The 17,956-nt window shown below is 39.3% G+C and overlaps 1 protein-coding gene across 1 annotated transcript in view; it reads left to right on the top strand.

Moving 5' to 3' along the window:
• Positions 1-17,956, top strand: part of si:dkey-225n22.4 (collagen alpha-1(XXI) chain) — a 93,624-nt gene that overhangs the window by 52,018 nt on the left and 23,650 nt on the right. The window contains exons 20-25 of the mRNA XM_023265456.3: positions 6,852-6,896; positions 6,983-7,036; positions 11,463-11,516; positions 13,272-13,325; positions 17,356-17,427; positions 17,877-17,912. Of these exons, the coding sequence (XP_023121224.1) occupies positions 6,852-6,896; positions 6,983-7,036; positions 11,463-11,516; positions 13,272-13,325; positions 17,356-17,427; positions 17,877-17,912 (315 nt within the window). The remainder of the gene's footprint in view (positions 1-6,851; positions 6,897-6,982; positions 7,037-11,462; positions 11,517-13,271; positions 13,326-17,355; positions 17,428-17,876; positions 17,913-17,956) is intronic.

The following is a 17,956-nucleotide window of genomic DNA, read 5'->3' as shown; positions in this document are numbered from 1 at the left end:
CTAAGATGTCTAGAGCCTGAGTGTTGGTGCACCAAAATGTCCAACAGTGGGATACTGACACCCTAATATGTGAAAAACCTGGATAATATTTCACCAAAGCATCAAAAAACTGGACATTGATGTCTCAAAGGGCTAAAAACCTGGATAATGTTGCACCAACATATCAAAAAACTAGACATTAATTCATAAAAGCATTAAAAACTTGAATATTAATGCACCAAAACATAAAAAAACCTGAACATTATTAAACCAAACAATAAAAAACAAAATATTATTGAACCAAAACAAGAAAAATCTGAATATTGATGCACCAAAACCTCAACAACCTGGATATTATTGCACCAAAATGGTGGTGGATTGTAGCTGGACCAGGTGGATCCTAGACTGTCTCGTGTTTTGTTGCTCGTTTTTGTCATTTTGTGTTTCCTTTTGTCTCGCTTGTGCTTTTTGTAAATTTTTGTTTCACTTTGTTCCTTTTTTTTGGTCATTTTTTGTCTCGTTTGTGTCCATTTTTTGTGCGCTTTGTAACTTTTTTGTCTTGTGTCGTTTGTCTCATGTTTTTGTTTTCTCATTTTTGTCATTTTGCGTATCGATTGTGTCTTTTGTGTTTTGTCTCCCTTGTGTTGTCTACTTTATTGTTGTTGTGTTTCTTGCTTGTGTCATTTGTGTAATTTTTTTGTTTTGTTCGTCTCATTCTTTTGTCGTTTTGTGTCTCATTTTTGCAATATTTTATCTTTTTTGTCTGACTTTTGTCATTTTGATCATAAAGTAAAATCTTCTATGGTTCAGTTCCCGATAGCTGTGACTAAAAGTTGTGTTCCTTTTTAGACACTCTCTCGTCTGGAAGTTGTAATGAGGAAATGCTAAACTGAGGCTGAATGTTGTTGAAATTGAAGTAATCTTTCTAAACAAATTTCAGTTTGTTCATGATGTTTTGTAAAAATGTTACAGGAGGGGGGTGGGAGAACCCAGACGCAGGCACAGAGATGAGGCTGAGACAGAGCAGGTGTCGAACAACAGGATTTATTTGTACAAATAAATGCTAATAAAATACAAGGGGAAACTAAACCTCTAACGAAAACACCAACCCTCAGACAACAGTCTCAACTGAAAAAAAACCTGATCTAAACGTGAAACTAAAAAAACTTACAAATCTGAATTAACCTACGGGGAAAGACTAAACCAAACCAAATACAAAATACACAAGAGAACAAAACCATACTCTACAGTGGAACACTAGGAAAACGCAAGCAAAAAACTAAACTAAGTCAACAGATTGTACTCACAAACTCAGGGAAAACAGAACTAAGAAGGCAAGGAAGGCAGGCACGGGGAATCTGGAAGCTGGCAGGGGGACAAGACTGGCAGACAGACTATTTTGAATTCTATTCTAGATTTAACAGGAAGCCAATGAAGAGAAACCAGTATAGGAGAAATATGATCTCTCTTGCTAACTCCCTTCAGTACTCTGGCTGCAGCATTTTGGATTAGCTGTAGATGTTTCAGAGAGCTATTGGGACAACCTGATAATAAGGAATTACAGTAGTCAAGCCTAGAAGTAACAAATGCATGGACTAGTTTTTCTGCATCGCTCTGAGACAGGATGTTCCTGATTTTTACAATATTTCTCAGGTGGAAAAAGGAAGTCCTACAGATTTGTTTTATGTGCGAGTTAAAGGACATGTCCTGGTCAAAGATAACACCGAGGTTCCACACAGTAGTACTGGAGGCCAATGTAATGCCATCCAGAGTAACTATATGCTTTGAAAGCAATTCTCTAAGATGTTTGGGGCCAAATACAATGACTTCAGTCTTGTCTGAATTTAGTAGTAAGAAATTATAGGTCATCCAGGTCTTTATGTCCTTAGGACAATCTTGCAGTCTAGCTAGCTGATTAGTTTCATCTGGCTTCATAGATAAATACAAGTGAGTGTCCTCAGCGTAACAATGGAAATTAATAAAGTGCTTCCTAATAATATTGCCTAAGGGAAGCATGTATAATGTGAACAGTATTGGTCCTAAGACAGAACCCTGAGGAACTCCATGATTAACCCTAGTTATGCTCAGAAGAGTCATTGTTGACATGCACAAACTGGAACCTGTCTGATAAGTAGGATTTAAACCAGTCCAGTGCTGTCTCTTTAATGCCAATACAATATTCTAGTCACTGTAATAAAAGTTTGTGGTCGATTGTATCGAATGCTGCACTAAGGTCCAATAAAATAAGTATAGAGACCAGTCCATTATCTGACGTTATGAGAAGGTCATTAGTAACTTTCACCAGAGCTGTTTCTGTGCTATGATGCACTCTGAAGCCTGACTGAAACTCTTCAAACAAGCTATTCCTTTGTAAATGTTCACATCATTGATTTGCAACTGTTCTTTCCAGAATTTTAGAGAGAAATGGGAGGTTAGAAATTGGTCTATAGTTGGCTAAAACATCTGGATCTGGAGTGGGCTTTTTAAGTCAAGGTTTGACAGAGGGAGCCAAAGAGACAGGTCAAAACAGAAACAGATCAGGACCCAAGGGAGAAAGGAGGAAAAAGAGGAAGAAGGGGAAAGAATGGCAGGGGCTGGAGCAGGATCATAACAAAAAAGCTAATTCCTGAAATGTGAATATTTTCAGAATGGACTTTTTTGCACTAAAACAAAGGAAACATGGAGTTGTGGTTATTTATAGGTTATTATGCTGTGATTTTACTGGTCTGAAACACTTGAGATCAAATTGGGCTGAATGTGGAACCTGAACTAAGATGAGTTTGACAGCTCTGGAGTAGATAGTTGTGCACGGAGGACTTTTCCAGTGAGACGTTGTGTTATGATCAGGAATTATTTGATGCATGTCAAGCTTGTGCGATCAACTTTATAGCACACTGAACGGTCTGCTTTGAGCTTCTGTGTTACTGTTGGTTTGATACTTTCTTTTGAGGTTTGGTCTTTTTTTGCTTAAAAAACTTCCAGCTATCTCCAGTGATTCTCCTCCTCTCACCTGTGTGATTCCTTTGGCCTGTCGGTTCGTCTGTCATCCCACCCTCTCCCCGTTCTGCCCTCTGTTCACCTCAGGGTGAAGCTAAGATGGTGTTTCCATAACCAGGTTGTGTTAAAGATCATTTATCCTCATTCATCCTCAGACTTACGGGTACGTCGTTGAGAGATGGATGACTGAGACGGATGTTAGGATGCAGGACCCGCTTCACTTTACTGTGATTGTGAATATCTGGCAGTAAAATATTTATTATCGCCCTGATTGGTACTTTTGATATGACAAGCATCACCTGGAAAGCTTTAGTCTGTGAATCAGGGTTAATAGTTGTTTATCTCGAATCACCCTTAAATCTGACAGTAATTCAACATCTCCTCCCCCCACTGTCTCACTAAAGAGTTTAATTAAACTCAAATCATCTGTTTGATTGATGTGATGCCTGAATCTTAAACAGACAGAGAGACTAGGAACAGAGACAGAGAACACTTTCTGATGTTGTTCCTGAAGTAAAGCCACCATGTCAGACACCTGCTGAGATCCACATCTAACACTCATTTAAAACCTCAGGATTACACCTAGTTTACTCTATCACACACACACGCACGCACGCACGCACGCACACACACACACACACACACACACACACACACACACACACACACACACACACACACACACACACACACACACACGCATAAACAAACTTATCTGTAGTGGAATCTCCAGTGCAGGTTTACATAGACTGATCCATTTATCCATTTGTCAACTGGAGAGTCAGTGGAGCTGCTTTTCCAACAGCATGTTTTTCCAAACGACATCTGATAAATACTGAATGCATGACATGACCAGACACGGCATAATGTGACCCCTAACTCATTCTTAGCAGTATAGTGTCTAAATTACAGGGTTCTACTTGCAAATAATCAAAAACAGCAACAGACCTTTCTAATATTGTATACAGGAAAAAAAACAAGAATACAAGTGCTTCTGTACTTTGAGAATCAAAAAAAGAACATGTCTTGCTGTCACTGGCTGGTTCTAAACCCCTCTACTCTGCATTGTGTCATTTTTGTATAAAGAAGTTGGATGGCTGAGATGTCTTCTTTGTGCCGTTTATTCTGGTAAATCTAAGAAAACCGCTGGTCAGCAGGCTCAGGCGTCTCATGCACGCCTGTCAGGACCTGACAGTCAGTTTTACACAATTATACAATGTTAACATGCTAATAAAACATAGTGTATACCTGTTAAATCTAAGAAAACCTCTGGTCAACCGGCATCTCGTGCACAACACACTAAAAAGGTAGCAGCACGTTCATTAGGCTAATGCTAGTTAGCTAGCTCATGGGTTGATATTTAAACAAATAAAAACATTAAATATATGTCAACACACTCCAATGAACATCTGAATAGATCATAGTGTATATATACTCATAAAATAAGCAAAAAGGACATCAAGAAAACAACCATTTATGAGTCCGGGCTGTGGCACCAACGCACACTACACACTACAGCTCCATAGAGGGCGCTACTGAGCCAACAACAATAAAGGCGTTTTTCCACTAGCACCTACTCGGCTCGACTCGACTTGGTTTAGGTCGTTTTCCATTACAGCTGAGTACCACCTCATCATGGGTGGAGTCACAAAACACTGACCGTCCTCCAACATGGTCTCTAATAATGCAGCGGTGGAGTTGAGGCCACTCTCCCTCCTGTTGCTCGTCAGTCAGTGCCTGTAAATGGCGTCCATTTGGCTAAACCACTTCCAACACCTCTGGTTTGACCCACTCCGGCCGTTGCGGTTCTTGATGGTCACTTCTGAGCTTTTTCAGCTTCTCCCAACACTGCTTCATTGTCCTGCTGTATCCATGGATGGCCATCTGCTCAGAGACCTCCTGATAAACTTTCTCATTGAGAGTTGCACCATCCAGCTCTCTCTGTATTCTTTGGTCCGACACCAAAGACAGAGAAGTCTGGACCTCTTCATTTGCCCAAGGTACAGGTCTCATGTGTCATCACTTCCTGTCCAATCAGTGGCCTGCACTCTGTAGACGCCACATTATTGGCTCGACTCAGCTCGCTTGGAGCCCCGGCCCAGTAGGTACTAAAATAGTACCTGGTATCAGGTACTAGCCCTAATGGAAAACCTCACAAACCGAGTAGAGTTGAGCTGAGTCAAGCCGAGTAGGTGCTAGTGGAAAAGCTCCATAAATGAAAACCAAATTACAGCAAGTGGTCATATTTACCATGTATACACTGTTACTCATGGTCTGCCACTCTGTTATGTAGGTGGGACATGTCAGAGCCACAAACACATGAATGTCAGCATCCAAGGTTTGCAGCAGAACATTACATTGTAGCAAAATGATCAAAGTTATTCTCTTCACCTGCTGTTAAAGAAGAAATATTTCAGAGTTATAGTTCAGTAATTAAACTATAACAGGTTGGGAACACTGAACATGTTAACTCTGATTTCCTTGAGTTGTATCCTTCTATTGAAGCAAAACTCAGACGACACTCTGGTTTGTGTTCAACTCAATCAACCTGCGGCCATTGTTCATCCACCTGTTCTAAATATGACTGGGCCTCAGGTTTCCAGCAGAACATTGCTTTCTAAGTAGCATTGTGGATGTAAGAAACATGGCATCAGAAGTCAGATTATTCTGAGAACAGGGCTCTAAAACACTGGAACTAGATCTGTTGCATCTAAAGCACGGCCAGAAATGACCTCAGCATCATGAAATAAATGCATCAAGCTTTGTTCACTGAGTTCGCTAAATAAAGAAAACAACACCAATCAGCAAAAGTCCTGTGAAAAGAAGGCTGTCCATCCATTCTCAGGAGGACAAACAAGACGAAACACTCAGAGTGGGTTTAGACAGCAGAATCTCACAGCACACGATGGAAAACAATCCTATTCTAGTGATGAATCCCAGTTAGAGTTTTGTACTATATACATCATTAGCTGCAGAGTCGGGATAATTCTGTGTTGTAAAGGTTGAAGGAGAATCATTAGAAATGTCTCCTCATGGGCGGTAGTGTTTTGTTAAATGTGATTACGCTATAGTGGTGGTGAGATATGCTATCTATAGATTCTAAATGAAGCTTTTAGGCACGTTAGTGGAAAAAACAACTCAAACACATGCAGACAGAAGCCCTTACTACAGTGAGCTGAACGTCTCATTCCCGACTCGGAAACAGGAGTTTACAAAACAATCTCCATTCAGGGTTGACTCGTCTGCTTGTTCTGGAGCTTTCAACCACATCACACTGACTTTAAGAAAATTAAGCGAGTAAATGGAGCTTAAAGAGAGATTGTTCTGTCAACTGCTGTTTCCGATGTAAAGAGGCGGTTGTCAAGCTTAACTTTGAGACTGGCATTGATGAGAAGTCCTAAAGGCGCTTAGAATACTGGAAAACTACATATTGAGGCCCTGTGCACAAATTACACACATGGGACAACATCGGCTTATCACTAGGAGCAAAGCAGCCTCTTTCAACTTCAGCTAAAGTCTTCTGTCTTGTGTGTCCAGTAAAATATTACAGGGCGTTACATACATTAAATACAATATACAGTGTGGCAGAATACAAGCATGGAACATCTGTAATCACTCAGGTACAATAAAATACATAAAGAAATAAGTCAACAGACAGTAGGCCCAATAATGACAACAAAATATTGTAGTAAATCCCCAAATGAATACCAGTTTTAGTGGGCTTAAACTTGTGTAAATGACAAATGTTAGAGCATTTTTCAGCATAACTTCAGCATAAAAAATCTATTATATCAGTCCCACTGGAATTTCCCTGAAACAGGCTGGAAAACGTTTGGTACCATCGTCCATAATCACGTCTGTCTTGTCATCCACAGGGAGCCCAGGGACCTCCTGGAGAAGCAGGTCCACAGGGAGCTCCAGTAAGATCTGATTTGAAAGCAACACGTGTCACAACTGTTGGTCTCTTAAAGTTATTAACACACTGCGTTCGTCAATGTGTTTTTAGGGTGAGAAAGGTTTACCTGGGCCTCAAGGTCCACCTGGAATAAAGGGAACACTGGTGAGTAGAACATTTGAAATGTTTCTTAAAGTTTAATGCAGTTCAATTGAGTTTTGTTTATGTAATGTCGATTCACATTATCTCAACCTGAACTGGCAGACTGAGATAACCTACAAGTTATCTGAAGGAACTTTGCACATTAAGGTCTATGTAATGATATACTGTAGAGAAAAGCCCAACAAATCCAAATGATTGCCTTTGAGCAGGCACTCTGGAGACAGTGGGACTAAAGAACGTCCTTTTAACCAGAACCACATTCAGGCAGGGCATCATAAAGGGCTACAGAGGGTGAAAGGAAAGCAGAGAGAAACCTTCAGAATGGATCTTTGAGGACAACATTACCCAACATGCATTAAGATCTTAGTGTACTTCAAGCAAAGTGCTTTTCAGCTCATCGAGTAGCATATGCAGGGGTCCTCAGATTATGACATCATCGACCTATGCCGTTTTGTCATTATGTCTGAACTAGTTACATGGAACTAGTTGATGAGTGAAGTGGATGAATAAGTCGTCACGTGGCGCTATCAGACGGCTTTGTTTCCATTCTCTGGTTGTACACCACCTTGGATTGTGCTACATTCACTAACTTTTTGTCCTTCATTATGGCTCCCAGCATAAGTCAGACTCTTCTGATGCTTGGAAGAAAAGGAAAGCCGTCTCCATGGAAGTGAAATTAGATAGAATAAAACGCTGGGAACAGGAAGAAACACCGACCAACATGGGTCTAGTTGTAAAAACAGGTCAACATATTGTAGCGACCCTCTGTGATGAATGAGTGAGACTTTATCTGGTTCTCTGCTGGTTTATTGAACCTTCACACAGGCTACTGTGGACCGTAGTCAACGCCAGAATAACTAGAAAAACCCCATAACTTAGCTCCAGAATTAGCCTCAGTTCCCAGCTCTCTCTACTGCTGACTCTCAGCCAATCAGAGGTGAGCTAACTAAACATGGCACGTTCACTGACATTAGGTAAATCTGGAACTGAACAATAAACATTGAAACCTCAAGATCAGCAACAATATCAGTCCTTTACAATATTCTGTTATCTTGTAAAATGATCCATTCATGCATGAAAGTCGTTGGTGTTCATGACTTTATGAAGAACTGATCGATATCGTGATGCACGGAATGGCTTTGTTTACATTTTTGTTGGAGTTCTGACTTCTGGTGAAAATCGACTTACATAGATAAGTAGGAGCAGAACGCCGATGTAAGTGGAGGACCCCCTGTATAGGACTTAAAGAACAGAATATAGAATTCTGAACCATTTTGTTACTACTAGGAAGCTACTTCCTTCACATTGTTATGGTGCAACTGAATGAACGCCATGAATGTCTTTGAGACGATCAAAATGAATCTCCTGGCAGCATCTCCATCTGGCAGTTCTTGGTGTTAGGACTGAAAGGAAGCAGAGTGTGAAGACCACTAGGATGTTTTGCTAGGAACACTTCTGGTTCTGGATGTGCTCAGACTTCATATGACCTACTTTGAAGTACATTGAGGCTTTAACTCCCTCTGGGTGAAGCAGGTGAAAAGAAGCAGCTGACAGCATGGAGGGAGCACATTTGTCTCTACCTCCTTCTACACTTGCAGCATTTTTCATTAATCTGATGTCAATTCTCCATGCTGGTCTCATGCATACAGTCAGCCCTCATTGGCTTTCCAGAAGGGATCATGTTACTGATCTAGTTGCACTCCATGCCCATTTATCCCACATTACGCCTCAGGGAATCCAAATATTTAAAGCATCTTCTCAGTTGTTAGCTCTTTAACTATCAGGGTCCACCGGTTTCACATTGGTCTTTTTATGGTTTTATGTGTGGAATCTGCTGAATTCCACATCCACATCCCCGTCCCTGCAGTGCACTCCTAATGAGATCATTAATTTAGCCCGGGCTCCTTATGAGTCCGTTTGATTTATTTAGCGATGTCATTAAGGTAGTGAGTGCTTGTTAATCTAGGCCAGAAGTCAGCTGAGTGTGTGTGGGGTTACTGCTGTACACACAGCGTGGGCACCCCCCTCTGGTAAACAAGATTACACATGGAGAGATGCAATTACAGCAGAGCTTAGAGAACACAGAGCTGATGATTGGACTCTGTGTTCGTCGTCCTGCTGCCCTCTCATGGCCAAAATGTGGCAGTACAGGTGGATGTAGTGAGGACTGGAATCATGAGGTGACATTTAACACCTTAAAGAAGGAGACATCTTCATTGCTAAAAGAAAAAACTCTTTAGATTTAAGTATGGGTCATCAGTGGATCAACATTTCAACAGAAGACGATGGAGAATCTTTTCTGTGTCCTAATCCAACATGTTTTTTTTTGTTTGTTTTTTTAAACGGAGAACCATTTTAATTCAAATGTGATCTTTCTCAGGCTGCGTTTCGCTCTAAAGCCGTGTTGCAGCTAAAAGCCTGTGCAGATGCTCCACAGATCAGACTGTGAGGCTTCACAGAGGTCACCTTTCCACAACCACCAGCTTCATCTTCTAGTCCTCATCCTCCTCTTTCTGTTCCTGTCAGTATAACAGAACACTGCTGTGACGTTATGTCTGCAGTGGGCCTCTGAATTATCTGACACATGCACACGCACATGCACATGCACGAAGTCAAGAGGGAGGAGAGCTGTGTCTGTGGGCAGGAGGAGCCTCCCTCCTTGTATCCAGGCAACCACCTCCAATCATGTGATAATAAATATACATAGAATTCAAACTAACTGTCAGTTGACCCCGGCGACTCCAATCACATCTGGCATTTCAGATACGCCTGCTTATATACCAGCAGACACATGATGGTGTGTTTCTTGTTGCTTAGAATCCTGTTTTTCATTTCTATTTGTTGCTACAACTCGCTGTGTTGTAAACTATCAAGCTTACTATTGGGTTATTTTAACATAAAACACTTTTGTTATCTAAAAGAGCTTAAGGTGAGTAAATAATTCAGACCTCAAGCTGTGAAAACTTGATTGTAAGAACCGAGAAAAGACTCATGCTGTCGAGGAAGGTTTATCAACACTACCTCAGTATGTACAGCAGGTGTCGTGTTGTTTACAATATTTACGCAACAAAGCTCTGATATTAGCTCTCCTATCAGCCACAGTCAGCTTAAATAATGCTAATAATAACAGGTCATCTCAGAGATAAGCACCAGGTGTCCATTGGCATCAGTATCACCTGCATGAATGTTCAACACTGATGGACAAATAAGAGTTAATCTAGTTTAACCCTGTAAAACCACCTGTTGCAAAAATACATCAGTTTTAGTTTTATTATTATTATTTACTATTATTTCTATATCTATATCTATATATTATTTTTGCAATTTTTGCAAATTTTCTTCTATGTTTGGGTTTATATAATTATATGTATACACAGTGGTTGAGGTGGTATAAGTCACTGGACTTCCATTCAGACTGAGCTTTGTGTGTCTGATCATTCTTTCTTATCCTGTTTTGTGACTTGAGTTTGATTTAACTCACTGCTTTCTTAAGTTTAGGCACCAAAACTACTCAGCTAAAGTTAGGAAAAGTTTGTGTAAAAATACAGTCTTCCACAACTTCAATCGCACGTTACAAGGAAAACCTCACTTTATCTGAAAATCAGAAACAGTGACAACAAGCAGAAAACATAAGTTAGATAAACGAGTTGTGGTGCGGGTTAACAGGACGTCCAAGTGTATTTCTGTTTTACTCTAAATGACAGATTGAGTAAATATACCTTAAATAGCAACTCATTTGAATCATCAGTGATATAGAAAGTAAAACATTAAGCTATCAAAGGCAAAACTTCACTGTCAGAGTCCTATTTCATGAACACATGAACTACTGAAGGATGGACATCATGAGGCCAGCAGGTCTCCTTGTTCACAGAGACTTTGAGCAGGTGAGTAGGAAGGGATGTTCCACATTACATATTTAGACCTGATTTGTATTAACAGTATTTTAAAATATTCTGATCTATAACAGTGATAATAATATTGAACCTGTGTTCTGGCTTTTTATTAAAAGGAGCCTTCTATTGTGTGTTTCTCGCTTACAGTCAGACATATTATTGGACAGGAGAGTTTATTTCTATGAGTTTTTTCTGCATATAGGAAAATACAGCGGCTGACATGCAGCTTGGAGCCGGGCTCTTGATACAGCAGAATGCCTTGTTGAATATGGCCGCTGTGTGTGTGTGCGTGTGCGTGTGCGTGTGTGTGTGTGTGTGTGTGTGTGTGTGTGTGTGTGTGTGTGTCTGTGTGTGTGTTTTGGTGCGAGTGGACCTGAGCCATCTCATTTCTCCTTCAGTGCCTCCTGACTAAGCCGTCATGCACTCCGTCACATTCAGCCTGAAGCACTGAGTCTGTCTCTTTCATCTCATTCTCTCCCTCCCTCTCCTTCCCTCTCTCTTTCTCCCTTTTCCCCTCAATATCTCTCTCTGTCCAGGGAGTCCAGGGACCCCAGGGGCCGCCCGGAGAGATCGGCCGAGATGGTCCCAAGGTCTGTGTGTTGAACGTTCTAATTAGTTCTTATGCTAATGTCCTGCTGCTCCTCTAATGTTCCCCCTCCCTGCCTGCTCTCTTGATGCTCCCGTGGAGAAAACTGCATTTTGCTGAGAGGGAATCAACTTGTTTGGAATCACTATGTAGGTGTTTCTGAATATGTGATAAATGCCATCCTGCCAAGAACGGTGCATATTAGTACCGCTGATGTGTGTGTGTGTGTGTTTGTGTGTGTGTGTGTGTGTGTGTGTGTGTGCATTTGTCTCCTCAACAAAAACACATTTGTTCTCAGACATTTATGCAAAGTGAAGTTTTACACAAATAGATAGGATCTGTCATTGCACAAAGTTGGAGAGACAAATGAAAACAGGAAAACATTTTGTGGCTTTTAGTCTCTCCAAACCTCTAGAAATGTCATTAAAGTGACCTTTCTATGTAAAACCGATGGGGAGCCCCTCTTAGGGCCCGGTCTTCATCTCCACAGAAATGAACTCAGGGGGCACGAGGACATTTTCATATTTCTCTGACCTTGAAATGCACATTTCCTGTCCCTTTGGAATTTGTGTACTCGGCGCAACATGCAAGGCACAAACACGGAGGGAGAGGAGGCAGTTTCATATATATGAAGGTGAAAACTGCCTCCTTGATGTGGTGCTGAGAAGCCAGGCCTGTTTTCAGCCCAGTGCCACCTGATGAAGGAACGGTTCCATCAGTCGATGAGCGACATCAATAGACATGTTCAATTATGCACACCCTGACGAGTAAATGAGCTTCGATTGATGCTGTTAAGTGGGACTTTGTGAAGCAGTTTGTACTGAGCTAAAGATTCTTTGAGGAAGCCTCACTATCAGCTGATCTGAAGTTTGACTTCACCCTCTTATTGCAAGGAACACACAATCTGTGACAGAGCAGGTTGGTCAGGACATGTAGCTCCGTGTTCACAGCGCCTTAGCATCAAATCCATTTCAAACTCTAAAAAATCAGACTGGAATCAGTTGGCAATTATGGAAACAAGATGATTATAATTAATTTTGATCCAAATGCTGATGCCATTAGCTTAAAACAAGTCCGCACAACCTTTATTGACCGGCCGTCACTGTTGATTTGTTTTTTGTAAAGATCCTTATTAGCAGAATGCCATAGCAATCAGCTAATCGTCCTTCCCTGTGGCGATACAGCCACATTTTAAACAACTGAACTAAATGCTTTCCAGCTGACAAATAAAACTGAAATGAAACTAGAAATTTACCGTACACATTTAAATATTATATTATGGAGATGACCATTCATGAGGTTAAAGTTAAGAATATGTCTGTAAAACCCAACAATCCATGGATGCAGCAGCAGAGGTGAACAACTCCCCTTGAACAGGAATTTAACCAGATTCGTAACGCTTCACATTTCCACGTTAGCCCCGACAGCAAGACACTCCTCACGCTTAGAAAAGCTGTCTGTCCTCTAAATTTGCTTCTGTGATGGACACAGCAGGTTAACAGGGGAGAGACCAGTAATGGGACTGGCTGAAAGAATGATGATTAATCACTGCACACAGCGATTTATATTCCACTTCACTTCAATCCCCTGTACATGTCTGCTGCACGTATATGAATGCAAACAGCAGTTATACCCAGAATGCCCTCAGCGACCCGTGTGCTGCTCTCTGGGATGTTAAATACGGCTCTAAGACCTGGATTAAAGCTGATGATGTGGTGAAAGGAAGGATCTCAGACAGATGTGTGTGTCTTTCCTTTAGGGGAAGTGTGGAGAGCCGGGGACTGCTGGTCCTCTTGGTCCACCAGGCCAGAAGGTGAGTGGAGCTGGACTTCTGCATGTTCACAGGGATTTACTTCTGACTTCACTGTTGCTAGAAGGTTAGGTTGTAACAGCTCACTTCAAAAACACTTCTTTAATTTCAGTCATCTAGGACTTAAATTAATCAGAATATGAGGAAATAAGGTAACTGACTGTTCTTTGTTTAACCGTCCAAATATTCAAACTTCACTTCCAGAGTGGGTTCAGTCACCCACAGTTCATGACAATATTATGATCTAACTACACACAGTTTCTACTATATTTATATTTTTATGTGCATCTTCAATTTCCACACAGAAAATCGTGAGTGGGATTGTTATATTATATCTTGAAATATTGCTAAATAAATAAATAATAATTAGAAACATCACACTTGGCTGAGTTGTAAAAGTTTCCATATCAATAAAAGCAAACTGAGATTATGTTCAATGGAAACAGATTTTAAAAATACATGATGATGTACAGGAAGCATGAAATAACAAAAAGTAGTAGCAGTCAAAAATGTATCTGCATTTTTACAGCGTCTACAGTTTTCACACGTCTGAAATCAACTTCACAGCTCTTTCTGTATTTTCACTATAGTTTACTATGCTTTAGTATATTTTTCATTTTTTGACTCAATTTTTGCTGTATTTTACTATTTTTTACTGTATTTTTTTACAATATTTTTAATATATTTTATTATATTTTTACTAGTGGCGGACGCGATTAAAAAATGTATCTAATTAATTACAGGCTTTGTAATTAATTAATCGATATTAATTGCAGTGTAGTCAAATGGCAATATTTGACACAATAAGTGAAGTTTTTCAATTCAAATAAAATTGTGGTTGACAGTTGAATCAATGAATAGACATATAGGTGTTTATAATATAGAAAAAAAGTGATTTTTTTTTCAATGAAGATACCATTAAATGAATGATAAATCCAGTGTAGACTGTGGAAACAGCTGGTTTTTAATGGAATATCTCCATAGGGGTACAGAGGAACATTTCCAGCAACCATCACTCCTGTGTTCTAATGCTACATTGTGTTAGCTAATGGTGTTGAAAGGCTCACTGATGATTAGAAAACCCTTATTTTTCTATATTTTTACTGTATTTTACTGTATTTTGATACACTATCCATCAAAAGTTTGTCATCATGTAGACATGTAGAATAAGGAGTTTTGATGAAATGTCACATTTTAATCTTATTCTGGTCTATTTTTCCCAAATGAACCATACGTCACTCCTGATACATTCAATGATTATCAAAAAGTTTAAACTGATGTTTCTTTGTGCATTTATCGTTTCTAAGTATGATAAACTGTGTAATTTTTGTGATGTTTAAAAGAGAAGTTTTCAATCCTGCCAGTGCGTTTTTGGGTTCAGAGGGTTAAGAGAACAGAAATGTTGTGTTGCCATCATATTATTGCACAAATAGCTTCCCCAGCTGATTATCGTCATGAGCCAACTCCTAAATATTTGCATAATGATCGAAGATGGAAACATTAATTAGGATGGCACATTGACTTGGCACATTTTCCTCAGAATTTGGTAAAAAACTTGTGCTGCACTTGAATAGAGACGCAGCAAATGTCAGTACCGCCATGAAGACATGAAGAAAAATGTTGGGCTGGGTTTTAGCAGGTTTGATTCATCGCCAGCTCAAAGTCTGGACTCAGCCAACATATTCAGATGGCTCAATGCACAGCCTGTGTGCATCAAAATGCTGCTTTTCCAACTCTACTAATATAAATATACAACAAAATGTTTCAATAACAGCAAAAATCTATGTTCTATTCACAGAAATATAATTTTAAACCTCAATGAATAATAAAATCTGTCTATATCAGAGGTGTCAAACTAACTTTAGTTCAGGTTCCACATTCAGCCCAATTTGATCTAAAGTGACCTGTAAAATAACAGCATAATAACCTAAAACTCCAAAATTTCCCTTTGTTTTAGAGCAAAAATGGTCACATTTCAGGAATTATCTTCAACAAAACATCAACAACCTGAAATTTCTGAAGAAAAATAAGTTAAATTTCATCAACATTCAGCCTCAGTCTATCATTTACACTTTACAACTTTCAGATCACAGAGTGTCTATAAAGGAACAACACATTCAGTCACAGATGTCTGGAACTGAGTAATACAGGATTTTACTTTATAATCAAAACGACAAAACTCAGACTAGAGACAAAAAAACAACAAAAACAAGACAAAATATTACAAAAACGAGACAGAAAATGACAAAAAATGAGACAAACAACACGAATAAAACAAAAAGAAAGTTAAAAAAAAGTTACAGACAAATGACACAAAAGAGACAAAAAAAGAAACAAAAATACAAAAATGATACACAAAACACTGATTAAAGCAAAACACAAAATGACAAAAATAAGACAAAAAAACCCACAAGTGAGACAGAAAGAGACAAACGACAAAAAAGAAAAAAAATGTAAAAAAACAACAAAAACAGGACAAAATATTACAAAAATGTGACGCATAACGACAAATGAGACACAAAATGACAAAAGCGAGAAAAAAATGAGACAAAAACATCACAAAGCCACAAAATATGGACAAAAACGAGACAAAAATTATACAAATGACACAAACGAGACAAAAAATAACAAAAAGGAAACACAAAATGACAAAAACACAAGACAAATGACAAAGATCAAACAAAAAAGACAGAAAAGCAATAAAAACAAGACAAAATATGACAAAAATGAGACAGAAAATGGCAAAAAATGAGACAAACCACATGAAACACAACAAAAACAGACAAAAAATTGGACAAAAAAGTTGCAAAGTGACAAAAACATGGACAAATGACACAAGACAAAAAAAGAAACAAAACCACAAAAACGATACACAAAACATTGATTAAGACAAAACACAAAATGACAAAAATAAGACAAAAAACACAAGTGAGACAGAAAGAGACAAACAACAAAAAGAAAAAAGCCAAAAACAAAAACAGGAAAAAATATGACAAAAATTAGACAGAAAATGACAAACAATGAACAATTTAATATTTTTACTTCATGATCAAAACAACTTGTCATGGTCTAGAAATTATTTTAAATTTATAGTTTTACTAATTTACAATCTGCAGTTAATGTCTTCTCTGGAATTTTTACACTTTGAGGGCCGGATTGGACCCTCTGGAGGACCTCTTTTGGCCCACGGGCCGCATGTTGGACACCCCTGATCTATATGATAGCTATATTTTCATGAAGCCTTTACCCTGTGATTAGGCTCTTTATATATATATCTACAAGGCAAAAATATTCAAATAAATACTACACATTATGATGACAATTAAGAAATCAACTGTAAAATCTTATTAAATGTTAAAAGAAACAAAAAATTCTGCCATAACTGATTCAAAGATGACAGAAAAAGTTAACTTTCATGTAATTTTTCTAAACAAAGAGTCAGTATTGGATAGCACGAACACTGTTTGTGCCTTTATTCCCAGAGAGTCTAGCCTGTCGCCCACGTAAAGGTGAAGGTTTTAAAGAACTCGTCTCGGTGCTGGCTTCCTCCTGTCAGTGGTGCTTATTCCACCAGCCTGCAGTCTGCTTCCTCCTCATGACTGACAGTTACACTTTTAATGCCGCTTGTTTGTTAAGTGACATGTTTCTGAGCAATTACGCCCACGAATGTCATTTTACGCCCACAAATGTGATTTCAAAAACAATCTGAGTTGTCTCTGCTGCGCTTCTTAATTACAGGTAACTTTGGTTCTTTTCAAGGTGCCGTACTTCGTGTTGCTTCAGAAGTGATGAGTTCACGAGTAAAGCAGCGCTTGAAAAGTTTTCAACCAGACGTATTTAACCAGCCTTGATTAACGGCTGTTACTGGAGACAGAAAATGCAGACACACACCTGGAAACTTTTAAAACTTTCATTTCTGCTTTTATCTGTTGGATAAAGAAGATGAAGTTTCCAAACCAACACATGATGGACATTAAAGGATAGAACATCCTCCACTTCTTCTTTTTTGATGACTGTTCTTTAACCTCTCCAGGGCTCAGCGGGTGAGCCGGGCTTTCCAGGGCAGCCGGGTGCCATGGGCCTGCCGGGGTTTAAAGGCCATAAGGTGAGAGTCAACTCAAATACCAAAACAGATATAAAATCAAACAGACAAACCTGCTTTTATTTGTACTTAATGAAGTCTGCAAACAGCACCAGAGGCTCACTTTGTGAATGATTTATAGTGCTGCTGTCAGGAATGTACATGATTTAAATGTTGTACAGTGGAAACATTGACAGCCTAACATAACACATACTTGCTGATGTATTATTTATTTTGCGCTTCGATGACATGATTAATTTTAATGAGGCTGAAGGTTGTCCTTCACACATCAGAAGCAGCGAGCTCAGGCACATAAACGCAGAACAAACAGCCCTGATCCACATCAGTGTGTTGAGCATGCGGCTTGGTTGGCTGTACAGTAGCAGGATGGTATTACTGTTATTAACTTAGAAGTCTGACTGTCACCTGAATGTAAGGTGGAGCTGCTCTAACACTGACTGTTGTCTCATTAGGGGGAGAGAGGAGAGGCTGGTCCTAAAGGAAACCAGGTATGGAGACTTTTATCTCTTCCCACTGCTACTGGAAAGTCCTG

Source organism: Amphiprion ocellaris, chromosome 22, assembly GCF_022539595.1.
Source record: "Amphiprion ocellaris isolate individual 3 ecotype Okinawa chromosome 22, ASM2253959v1, whole genome shotgun sequence".
Lineage (NCBI taxonomy): Eukaryota > Metazoa > Chordata > Actinopteri > Pomacentridae > Amphiprion > Amphiprion ocellaris.
This window is presented reverse-complemented; position numbering and strand designations above follow the sequence as displayed.